Source organism: Diabrotica undecimpunctata, chromosome 7 (genome assembly GCF_040954645.1).
Source record: "Diabrotica undecimpunctata isolate CICGRU chromosome 7, icDiaUnde3, whole genome shotgun sequence".
In the NCBI taxonomy this organism is placed as follows: domain Eukaryota; kingdom Metazoa; phylum Arthropoda; class Insecta; order Coleoptera; family Chrysomelidae; genus Diabrotica; species Diabrotica undecimpunctata.
The window spans coordinates 90,781,880-90,795,262 of record NC_092809.1 but is presented as its reverse complement, the minus strand read 5'-3'; the positions used below and the strand labels follow the sequence as shown (position 1 = coordinate 90,795,262).

Genomic DNA, 13,383 nt, shown 5'->3' with positions numbered 1-13,383 from the left:
ACAACAACTATCAAAATTATATAAATCCGCGTAATTTGAAATATATACTAATTTATTCTTTAGAGAATAGAACCTTATATGTTTTCAATCTTATTAAATAATTATTGACTTTGTAATGTCTTTATAATGTCTCACAAACTCAATGAACAGATGAGTCCCAAAGTCCAAAATAATCTAAAAGCCAAATAGTACTATGGAAATTATAGAGCATATTTGGAGTCGATTAAAAATGTAATTCTGAACGCGCAAGAGCATCTATATTCTTTGATTTGACTATTTGCTTTTAAAACTGTTTTAAAACTATTTACTTTTTCTTTTTGGGTAATTTTAAAGTATTCATTTTTTTTAAATATCATATTGCTTTTGACTGCGTATGTTTCATTTGTAATGTAAATTTCAACACTTCCAAACAAAAATATTTCGTTTTTTCAAACTTATTTAATGCTATTTTCACCACAAACCATAGAGTAGTATATGTATGGTCTGTGATTTTCACTGAGACCAAATGTGAAATGTGAAAAACGTCCAACCAGTGATTTGATATTTTATGAAAAGAAATTAACAAACTAGCGACCTCTTTTAGTAGATATCTGCAAACTGCAAATAACATCTTCAAGAAAATTTTTGTGGAAAGTCAATTTTCAAGTTCAAATCATTGCTAACTTCAAACTTCATAATTTTATTTTATAGGTTTTGTTTCGTAACAAATTATAGTAACTTATTTTGAGTGTTTGCTATTTCTACTTTTAATTTCTATAAAAATGCCCAACGTTCCAAAAATACGAATACATGATGTGAATCCCTTTATGCAAACTATACGTAATTTTTTGCTTGGTAGAAAACATACTTTAGCCCTCAGGTAAGTAAATTCCACCATTCCATATCAAATTTAAACAGTTCTTAGCGTCTAGTAATTCAATGAAGCTTTTGTTTTATTTTCAAGAATATTCAATTAAAAAGTTGTATGTACCCAGTTCTAAAATTAATTAATGCCCTTGGCTTCTGTTGACTCTATTACTTTATTGCTTCTATCTTTTTAGTATTTCTCCATTCCTAACTATTTTCTGCTTTTTGTATTCACAAATCCTCTTGTACTCATCTCAAAGTCAGATGTCATTTTTTTGTCTTTTTTTTTTTTCTTTCCTGTTCAGGACTCCACTAGTGGTTTCTCATCTTAAGTCAGATGGCTTCATTTTTTTTGTCAAATTCACTTTTTCTTTTCTGCTTTGGACTTCACTATAGTTGTTTTGGAATTGTCTCTGCAGTCATTTCTACTAGGTATATGACTAAGTCAGCTAATTTTTTTTTTTCTAATTTTCTGTGTTATTCTGGATTTTCTATGTATCTTTAATTTTTTTATGTTTATCATCTTCAAATCAGATCTCTGTGCTTGATTCCTCCATAAATCTATTTCTTGTTGATTTAATACCCATAATTCAGAATAGTACATAATAGATCAAAATAATATCCATCATAGCTGCTGTTGCTTTAAATTCTTCCCCAATTATGTTGTTTATTTCTTGATGTTCCTTATTGAAATGTGTGATTTTTACCCCCAAATATTAAAATTAGCTCACTTTTTCAAAACACTCCTTTGGCTCCTCTATGTTAATTTCCAAATTTCTTTTATTGTTTTTCCCATTGCCATGTATTTTGATTTGGTTCCATTTATTTTTAATACACACTCTTGCCTATTTCCCAAAACTTCTTTCAAACTCAGATTTTCTTTTTTATTTCTTTTGATCTTGTTAATAAGACTACGTTATCTACTTATGCTATATACTGGTGTTTACTAAGAAGTATAGTTTCTTTTGTTCTTATTTTACTTTTTTTGGCAATGGCTAATAAAATAATATTAGATACTATTTTTGAAAAGTAATCTCCTTGCTTTAGTACAGTAACTGTACAATAAATAAGGACTGCCTTAGCAACTATCCTTTAATTGCGACTTTACTTGTGATTTGTCCCATATCATACAGTGTGTCTACATAACTTAAAAACCAAATGGGAAACCTTTTTATTAATAATTTTACGAAAAACAGTTATTCTTCATAAAAATCCCTGTATGAACTAAAACCTAAGATGCAACCATCAGATATCAAATTTTATCAATCTTATATGAGGTATGTCAAAAAATATGAATTTCGATCAAGAGTAAAGTACATTTATATTTCACAAAATCGAAAGTTGTTATTAAAAGTTGTTTGGAATTGAAAACTATGTTTTAATATGTAATTGCACCCTTAGAATTGAAAAAAAAGTTTTAGTTAGAATTATGTTTTTTTTTAACTTTTAACAAGTTTTTTTGGTTTTTTTATATAAAATCATTATTTTTAATAACAATGTATTGTAATTTTCATTTTTTTTTATCAGCTAACAAAGGCTATAGACCGTGTCATAAGTATTAGGACACTAGGCGTCGGTTAATAAAATATTTTCAAAAGTAGAACTTTATTTTGAATGGTATAAAGAGAAACAATTTTTTTTGTCGTTAAAGCACAGTCCTACATTACATGTTAAACAGCTCCAGGAAGACTTGTGTGGTTCTTTTCGAGTGCTGCAAAGGGCACATCTCCTTGGTTTCATGTGAATTGGCATATGTGTACTTGAAGTGGTTTACTTCAATGTCATTAGCTTTTTTGCATCCCCTTCTTGGTACGTCAGGTTGGGCGCCAATAAGTCCGTTTATGACTGCTAACCTAAACATCTTCGACGTAAGCGATTGTCCATCGGATCTACTTTTGAAAATAATTAAGGCGTTTACTAGCGACACATACAAAAAATACCAAAAGATACGGTGCCACCATTTCTTCGATTTTCTGTCAATTTCATAAATTGACTTTAGCATATCCATTTTATCAACAAAACCCATGTTAGCATTATAGTCCTTGACTAGTATTGGACAAACAATGTCCTCCATAGTACCATCTTTTCTCTTCCTAGACACTGTTCCAATATGTTGGGGATTATCATAATTACTTATAAACAAAACATCCTTTCGGTCTTTCCATTTCATAAAAACTGTACCATCTTTGCTAACTCGCCAATTCGACTCCCCGCTCGCTAATTGATTGTCCGCTATTATATATGTTGCTGTGTTCTGTCTTCCCTTTCTTGCTGTTCCACACGCGTAAATTATGTCTTCGTGTAAGTTTGTGGATAGTTTCATAGAATTGAAGAAATTGTCGAAATAAACTTTATGGCTCTTTCTTACAATTTACAAGTAAGATCTGTTACGACTCTTGCTCATATTGTTTTTTTCTGTCGCATCAGCAACTTTTCCTGTATAAACATCGAACTGGCATACAAATCCGGATTCGTCGGCCCTGGTCCAGACCTCTTTTTTACGGGGTTCATTGGTAAATATTGACGTAAGGAAATACATCCTTTAAATTTTATCATTGACTCGTCGATTGCTTGATTTTCTGAGGGATTATAACAAGCAAAAAACGATTCTGATAGATGATTCAGTAAAGGCCTAAGTTTATATAGTTTGTCATAGTTGGTCTCATGTCTTTTAGGTTGAAGAGAATTGTCGGTAAAATGCAAGTTTTTGAGCAACCACACAAACCGATCTCTTGGCATACAAGAACTAATATACACATCTCGAAGATCCGCTCTGGAAGACCAGTAGTCTCTCAGACTAGGAAGTCCCTTTATTCCCATTAGTAAATTCATTGCTAAGAATACCCGCATTTGTTCTGCATTGGTTTGTGTAAATCTGTTCTCGTCACCGTCGCTATTTTGGACCGCATATAGATTGGTTTGAAAGACAATATTATCAATAAGGTCCTTTGTAAAGAGTTGAAGAAATACATCTGTAGGAGAATCATTATTGTCTGGTATATTGGGGCCTACTGGTTCATTAAAATTTTTTTTTATAGGGAATGCAATTTTGGGAGTCTCTAGTCCAAATTGTATTTGAAAGCAAATATTTCCTTCTACGTATATCCAATGAAGTATCATCATCGTCACGCTCATCTGCTTCAATTTTTGTCTCGTAAGACGTCCTCAAGTTGGTTTTCCACTGAAACGGCGTCTTCAAAGATAATCGGCAAAGACTCTATATCAAAAATACTTTGATTCATATTTGTTGTTAAATCTGTTTCCTCATCGTCATCGGAGCTGTCATCAATATTTGAATCAGATGGAATGTCTTTAACAAGAGTAAAGATTTCCTCTTAGGACATACGTTCCAAATCGGCATAGGAATGGTTATTTTTGCTTGGAACAAAAAAGCATGCATTTGCCTTGTGTCCCAGCACTGCCACCACCATAATTACAAAGTGGAAAATGTGCTAAATTCATCATTTAACATTACCACATAAATACAAACAAATATAGGTTACCTATACAATATATTTTTAGAAAATCTTACCGGCCATTTTATTAAAAATCTTGAAAAACTCATAAATATTACAGCACCATCAACCACGTGCTAAGCCACTGTAAACATACCACTATAAAAATATTACCAACGGTTAGCGAAACAAAATTTGATGTGCGAGTCGTTGGATGGGATCTCGACAATCCACGTATTGACTGTGTCTAAGAGCAAAGAACACCAAGCTACAGCATAAAAATTGTTTAAAATGTGTCTTAACGCTTAGCCCACCAGTACACAAAGGGTTAACTCCCTCTGCTACAGAGACAAATTAAAACACATTTTAAAAAACGTCTTTAAAAAAAATATTTCTTCCTATTTTTATTTAAAAAATGAGAACTCCCCATTAAGACTAAATAAAGTTTAAAGGTTACTTACTTTGATATATTGTTAACAGTGAACTATTAAACACAAACAATTACAATTTCTAGATTTTATTTTAATACGTTTTTTAGACACAGTTTGGTTTTAGACTGAACCAATAAGGTTTATCAATAAACAAAATCACTACCAGTAACTTTCAATATAAGACATACACCGGCAAGTGATTAATATGTAAAATACTCCAATACTCGCAGAGTAATGATAAATATGTATTATATATCAATGAAGAATTCAGCCGGGGAATCCGATACCGAGATTTCCCGTAATTATATCACAAGAGCAGCTGCTTTAAATACCAAAAATGATTGTGCTGATGGCGCCGTACAAATCGCGACGTCTGACTATCTCCTTTGCACCGAATGAGAATATCCAGAATAATAAGTGGAACTTAGTTGTGTCGTTAAATTTTTATTACTTTTTTTATGTTATATACTTCCTTGAATGTTATTAAAAAAGTAGTAGCTTTCGCGGAACCCCTGAATTATCCCCACGGAACCCTGGGGTTCCGCAGTTCCGAACACAGTTTCACTTTAGCTCCCATGTGCACCACCCGTGGGCACAGTAAGATTTCCGTTCAACCTATGTGTCCCACAGATGGGCACAAAACTTATCCTTGTTCATTTCGGTGTGTACCGTTCGCGTCATAAAAAACTGGTACAACTCTTATTACCGAAAATCATGTTTTTCAAGTTGTGTAAGTTGATCTTGTCACATGTGTCATTCTAATTTCTAGGGCACTGTTGCTAGTTCAACGAAAATATTATATAAAATCAGCTAAAAGCAGGGCTGTGTGACAGACCGCCAGTTTTGAGTATTCTAAAACATCGAGCATTCTCGATCAGTCAGTCACATTAAATTTGTTTAAACATGCATCCTAAAAAATTCTCATATTAATTTTGTAATTTTTCACATTATCTCAATTAAGTACTCATACCTTGATTTGTGTTTTATTATAATTTATGAAAATATTTCAATTCAAATATAGTGATAGATAAAATCAATCTAGACATAACTTTAAATTATTATAATAAAACATTACAGTGAGGTATTGGATCTGTCACTTTATAATCTACGTAGGATAAAGTATAATGTTAGTTTTTGTTAATGTTACCTTTCATATAATAAATATTAAATTAATTTTGGTAGTTGGCCTGTGACTAAACTTATTGATACAAAATACAGTACGTGTTCGCTAGGTAATTGAAGTAAAAAATTAGATACAGTAGATGCGTTCCAATGTTCCCTGTGCCAATAATCTAGGTTTAAAGATCAAATTCAAATTTTCAAATCAAAATTCAAATATTTTGGATATTAGCTGAACCCTATCTCTGGTTATTAAATTTATTAAATACGGTTTTTTATTGTTAATGATAAAAATAATACCTATCTAATAATAACTTTATTTTTTTTAATTAGATTTAGTGCAATTCCGTTATCTGTAATGGCAACAGCGAATTAATTCACGAACCACTGTATCCAGTCTGAACCCAGGTTTACATTGGGAAAAAAAAGTGTACCAGTTTTATATGACGGGAAGTGTACCTCTTATAACCGCAGATATAGACTATTTGTATTAATAGGCGTGGCATACGGGTTCTCTAGAATGGCTGTGGACGATGGTTTGTTACCCCCGCTATTTTTTGAGTAAATACAGGTTATGATATTTAGCCTATCATTGTATCATTTACACGCGCTGTTAGCTTGCAAAATAAAAGTTATTGTAGTACGCAAAATGAGTAAATCGTAGAAAAATAAACAAAAGTTAAGTGAAGATGAACTTAGACGAATTTTAGAGGAGAGTGATTTTTTTGAAAGTGACTGAGTCGGAAAATTCATTGAACGATTACAATTTTGACTAATCCAGTGATGGCACTAGTGAAGATAGTTATCCGGGAACTGCAAATGTTGCTAATAAGAACACTCTTAAAAGAAAAACTTCCGGCATGTATGACCAGTTTTCGAAAAAAATTAAAATAACTGAAAATATACCATATACATCTACAGGGAGAGTGCAACAAGTAAGTAACAAAACTAATTCTCAAACTGACGGGAATCAGTCACAAAATGATGAAAACATTAATTCCGAAATTGAAATTGAAGAATCCGCATTAGATTTGTCAGAAAATACAATAATTTTGTGAGATACTGATAGTAATAAGTTAAATCAATTTAAATTTGATGACGAAATTATGAATTTTAGAAATGTTGATCATATGAAAGATAAATTACCTATTGACTTCTATTTGCTGTTTCTGGAACCTGTTTTAGATTTACTTGGTACTGAACCTAACCGATACTTTGAACAAGCTTTGATCGACGGAATTTTGAATGACAACATATCAAAGAATGGTATGATTTCTAAATGGATTCCTACGACACGAGAGGAAATGAAAGTATTTTTTGGCCTGATAATATGGATGGGACTAAATAAAAAACCAAGGTTTCGAGATTATTGGAGTACAAATAGGTGTTATAGAAACGAAATTTCTGCTAGTTGTGGTATTAGTCGTAACAGATTTGACAGTCTTATGCATTTCTTACATGTTGCCAATAACGAAGCTGCTCCTGAAAATGATAAGCTATATAAAATTCGTCCAGCACTTAAAATTCTAAACAAACAATTTCAAAAAGTATGTATTCCAGGTGAGAAACTTTGCATAGACAAGACTATGGTGCCTTTCCGTGGTAGATTAGGATTTCGACAGTACATACCTGGCAAAAGACATAAGTACGGAATAAAACTGTTCAAAGTATGTATTCCGAATGGTTACACTTATAATGTAAAGGTGTACGGTGGAAAAGGGACTATACCTATCAACAAGAGTGTATCTATGGATGTGGCTATGGAGTTGGTGGCAAAATTGTTAAATCATGGACGAACTCTTGCCATAGTGCCATATTACACCAGTGTTACATTGGCTCACGAGCTAAATAAAAACAAAACATTTGTAATTGGGACACTGCGAGGAAAGAGAAAGTTAAATCCTCAACAAATTGTTAAAAGCAAATTACAAAAAGGTAGAATGAAAGTACTTCAGAGTAGTTCAAAGGTTATTGTTGGAAAATGGAGAGATAAGAGAGAGGTGTTCTTTTTGACCACGAAATCTGTTCCGGAAATGATAGATGTTGTAACCAAAAGAGGTATAGTCAAAAAACCTTCCAGTATTGTCGAATATAATTCAATAAAATCATATGTAGATGTATCCGACTAAAAGGCCGCTTATGCTTCAACGATTCGCATGGGTGTCATGTGGTACCGAAAAGTTTTACTCGAACTGCTTACAAACACGGCAGTAGTAAACAGTCAATGTATTTATCAACATATTACAGGAAATCGTATTAGCATCACACAGTTTCGTGAAGATTTGGTACAATCACTGGTAAAGAAAATAAATGTAGAAGTTCTTCCTCATTCACCACATACCCTTCAGGAAACTGAAACAAGAGGACGATGTAGTTTATGCTATAAAAACTATGCTAGCAGATATAGAAGGAATAGTGCAATGAAAAATGCAAAGAAGGTAAAAACAAGGTGTCCCGAATGTCAAAAGAACTCTGGTTTCATGTGTTCTGATTGTTTTTTTGCGACACATAATTGTTATGTAAAAAAATAAATGGCTTGTTGTTAGTATGGCTTTTATTGAATATATGTGCCGTGGGACATATAAGGTGCACATGGGTTGTTCGAAATAAAATTAATTAAGTATTTCTTACTAGCTCATGTGTACAAAAAAGTATAATGGGTTGGCATAAAGTTTTTCAAATTATGGCCTGGGAGTTAAAGTGTTAAGAAGCACTGCTCTAGAGGATGCGAAAAAGCGAATCATGGAATTCTGCAGCAAAAAATCATGGAATTCCTTATAGTACTTTGCGGCATAATAGGGATCCAAAATCACCATTAGTTTGTTCTAGAGGCAGAAGAGGAATCAGTCTTAGTAAAATGGATTTTACATCTATCAGAAAGACATTTTCGTGTTTCAAAACTTGAGCTTTTGGAGACAGTTCAGAAAGTAATGAATTCTACAGAAAGGGAGAAATCATTTATTCATAGGAGACAAACGCTTTCAATTATTTTTGAGAAGACATCCAGAAATATCCCAAAGAGTGTCACAGAATTTAACTACCATTCAGGAAAATATAAGTGAATACAATTTGAGACAGTGGTTCAGACAAGTTGAGGAATATTTAAAGTCAACAGATTTATTTGATATAACAAAAGAACCAAATCATGTTTTCAATGCTGATGAGAGTGCATGTATTTATCAAGTAAAGAGAAAGGTTTTGGCTAAAAAAGGTGATAAAAATATTTATTGTTCTGTTGGAGATAACAAGATAAATATAACAGTATTGATAATAGCTAATGCTGTTGGAAAAATCGTCCCTCCAATGATTGTGCTGGCATATGAAAGAACTTCCATCAGCTGTATCACAAAGTATTCCAAAAAATGGGCTCTGGGAACTTCAGATAATGGATGGATCTATTTTAATATATTTTATGAATACATCACCAATATATTTAATCTGTGACTCATTAGAGAGAATATTAATAAACCTGCTATATTTTTGGTTGATGAGCATGTTTCTCATCTAACGTTGCATGTGTCCAACTTTTGTAAAGAAAATGGAATACAACTGGTAGCTTTGTATAACAACTCAACCCATTTGCTACAACCTATGGATATATCAGTGTTTAGACCCTTAAAATTAGTATATAAAAATGAAGTTCAAAAGTGGAGAATGGACAACGATGGCAATAAACTTCAGAAATTTTGGGTATGGTTTTGAAAAGACACTAAATCATATAAATGAGGAAATTATTCAGAACTATTCAGAACAGAAGTGTAAAAAACGTTAGTACCAGTTCCACAATTTCGGACACATTTGAATCTGTTAATAGTGCATGTAAACAATCTCTACCAGCGCTTAAGTATTTTGAAGCAAAGCTGGGTGAAAAAACTGTAAATTGCTTCAAGGCAACTTTAAACGAAAATCAGGATTGGAATGGTTCTATTGAGGATAAATCCCCTTTTAACATATATAAAAGAATGGATAATGGAAACCCTACCAATCCAAATTAAATGTGATACCCCAATTTACATTTCTATACAAGTCGTTCACTTTATTAAAGAGAAGCTGGGTATCACGGAATATATTAGATGTTATGCCCTCCTTCAAGATGCCGACACAGCGAGTGGTTCCTCATTCAAAATAGGCATAAAATCTAAAACCTCCATTGACTTCTTATTTAATAAGGAAATTTGGCCACCTGGTGTAAACATTAAATGGTCTACAGAATCTTCATATTCGGAACCAACGCCTTCATCTGAGTCAAATATGAGTCCGTAGAACATCAGAAGCCCCGTTAGCTTGGAAAATCCAATTAATATTTTAAGCAACAACAAAAATGAAGTGGAAAACACAAAAATAGTCACAGACAAGCAGGCCATCGAAATTTGCAAATCTAAGAATGCTTTCCATTCTCATATTAACTTCATTAAGAAGGATACTTTGGAACCATTGATAAATCTGGATCCTTTGACCTCACACCCCACCAAGAGTTAGAGTAACCAATAACTCGAACGGTCGATATCTTCTAGCAAGATTAAGGGAACCGGATATCTTGAAAGCCATTAAACTACATTTTGCTTTTCTACACGACTAACCTGCTTCTGTATGTTAGCAACTACAAAGGATTCACAAACACAAGCGTTAAACCCTTTGTGGCTTCGGAAGGACTTCCCACTGAGACTGAAGATCTTCGAAAAATCCTTCTAGAATTTAACGATGCCCATGGAATTGGTCCAACTGAGGTGGAAGCTGATATTACGGCTTTTAGGTCTTTACTCATTTCGGAAAGAATTATTCACCCACAAAAATCAAGGCAAAGTCACCGAAACTACAATTCCGTTACCTCTCCAAAACGAAATTTTTAAATAATATGACGTGTTCTGTGGAATTAGAAACCTCAAATTATTTTAGTGATGACAATTTTAGCATGGCTCTGATTAATATTCGTTCTATAAGATACAAAACAGATGAATTATTTTTGTTTCTAGAGGAATTAGGATTTCCCCCATAGTTGCGGTTACCGAGCACTGGCTTGAAGTCAACGAGCCTTTTTTTGTAGAAAAATATACCACAATTGCTAGGTATGATCGTCCAAGTTCAGCTCATGGTGTCCCCTAATTCTTTCTACAAATAATGATTTCTCTCCTATAACAAAATTTGACTTTCGCTGTTGAATGAATCCTTTTTTGAGTTTTCATTGGTTTATAACAAGAATCTTAATCTATGCATTATTTGCATTTATAAATCACCTGCTTCTTCCATGGAACTATTTTTTCAGAACCTGTTAAATTTGTTAGACGACCTGCCTAATAAAAACACAAAGATTCTATGAGGCGACTTGAATATTAATTACGCTGTTGCTTGTGATACCCAATTATCCTTGGTCAATATATTCGAATCGTATGGTTTCACAATGCACGTTAATTCTCCTACAAGAATTAATAAAACAACATCTACCATAATTGATTATATTGTCTCAGATTTCTCACCCCTTGATGTACACTCTACAATTATTAATGCAGGACTATCTGATCAGGAAGCAGTATATACCAAGTTTAGCACTCTTAATAAACCATCCTCGAAAACCCAACATTTAGGTAGGATTTTTTTCCCTCAGAACTTCGAAATTCCAAAATTTGTGCTTTACTTCTGGGTAATACTTTCCCTCTGTGGACATGGATTATAATTTCACTGATTTTTTAGATAGGCTTACCTGTACTTTCAATAAGGCATTTCCTTTAATTACAATTAAGTCAAAACATCACAAACCCTGGATTACCAAACGTATCCGCATATCAGCCAAGAATATGCATTCACTACTCTACATAAAAAAATGTATTACCAACGTCTTTGTCACTGAATATATCTCCAAGTACAGAGGAACCTATCTAAAACTTATCAAAACAGCTAAAAAATGTGCTATCAGAATCGTCTGAGAAGCTCTAAAAATGTTGCAAGAGAAATCTGGTCCATAATAAACGATCTTCGAAATAAAACTAACGCAGCTAAATCATTTTCTCTTCCAAACCCTGAAAATGTAAATGAATACTTCGTTAATGTGAGTAAAAATATAACATCAACTATTTTGCCAAAACAAGATCCTATTTCCTATCTCTCCAATTCAAAAAAGATCTCGATTTCATTCTTAAGACCAGTTGATAAATCTAAACTGGTCCAAAAAAAAAACAGTAATATCAAAAGCAAATCTTCCTGTAGTACTGATGGACTATCCATAAAAATTTTCTCTAAAGGTATCTCTAAATTTCTTAAAGATATATTTCCAGAATGTGTAAAGACAGCCATTATTATTCCTTTTCATAAGGGTGGTGAAAAAACTAATGTCTGCAACTATAGACCTATTGCCTTACTACCGGTCCTTTCCAAAATTATTGAGATACTTATAAAAGCCCTTACATTTTAAGTCAGTTCGGCTTTTTATCTAATAAATGTACCAGCGATGTTTTCTGTACTAGATGAGGTCTATCAAGCACTAAAGAGTAATCTTTACATTGCCACTGTTTTTTGTGCCTATGCCAAAGCTTTTGATTGTGTAAATCACGACATTTTGATAAAAAAACTAAATTTCTAGGTATTTCTTTGAATTGGTTCCAATCTTACATGAGGAATAGGAAACAACTAGTTAGAGCAAATGGTACTGACTCTAGTCACAAAAGGATTGTATGCGGAGTACCACAAGGTCCAGTATTGACCTACTAAGTAATCTACTTTTCGTTATCTTTATAAATGACATCACTAACTTGAAAATCGATGGAAAAATTTTTCTTTTTGCTGATGATACCAGTATTACCTGGAGGAACTCTAATATTGCAACTCTTCATGCAATTATAACTTCTTAAAATACAAACCTAGTCCGACTAATTTACTCTCTTTTAGCGTGGATAAGACAGTAGCATTATCCTGTAAAGGAGCTCTTCAAACCTTGCTTCTTAATAACAACCAGATCAGTATCGTTGATTCTGTAAAATTTCTTGGTATTTTTATAGACAGCAACCTTAAATGGCCCCTTTATATTGATTTGTTAAGTAAAAAACTAGCCTCATCCTGCTATGCAATAAGATCTGTTTCGACGGAAATCAATTTAGCATCCTCCAAAATAACATATTTTTCTTTGTTCGAGTCTCAGCTTCTATATGGCCTTCCTTTTGGGATTCTAGTACAGCTGCCCAATTTGATGTTATTTTTAAATTACAATTAAAGAGCAACACCGTACCTTTTTGGCCTCAGTATAATAACATTGCAGAAGCTACTTAAAAAAAAACTGGAATTTAACTCTTTCCTCTTTATATATTCTAGAAACTGTTTGCTTAATTCGTAAACACCTACATGTTTTTCTACTCATGACTACTTCACCAGAAATTCAACCTTTAATGTGTATTTGCCGATCCCGTTCCACTGAATTAGTAAAGAAATCTATATTATATTCGGCAAAAAAACTATACAACCATCAATCTCCCTTCGCAACTTAAATCTACAACTTCTTTCCTTAGTTCCGTACGTATATATATATATATATATATATATATATA

The 13,383-nt window shown here is 32.8% G+C and overlaps 1 protein-coding gene across 1 annotated transcript in view; it reads left to right on the top strand.

Moving 5' to 3' along the window:
- The first annotated feature begins 611 nt into the window (after window positions 1-611).
- Window positions 612-13,383, top strand: part of LOC140445568 (NADH dehydrogenase [ubiquinone] 1 alpha subcomplex subunit 7-like) — a 28,441-nt gene continuing 15,669 nt past the window's right edge. The window contains exon 1 of the mRNA XM_072537689.1: window positions 612-859. Within this exon, the coding sequence (XP_072393790.1) occupies window positions 762-859 (98 nt within the window). The 5' untranslated portion in view covers window positions 612-761. The remainder of the gene's footprint in view (window positions 860-13,383) is intronic.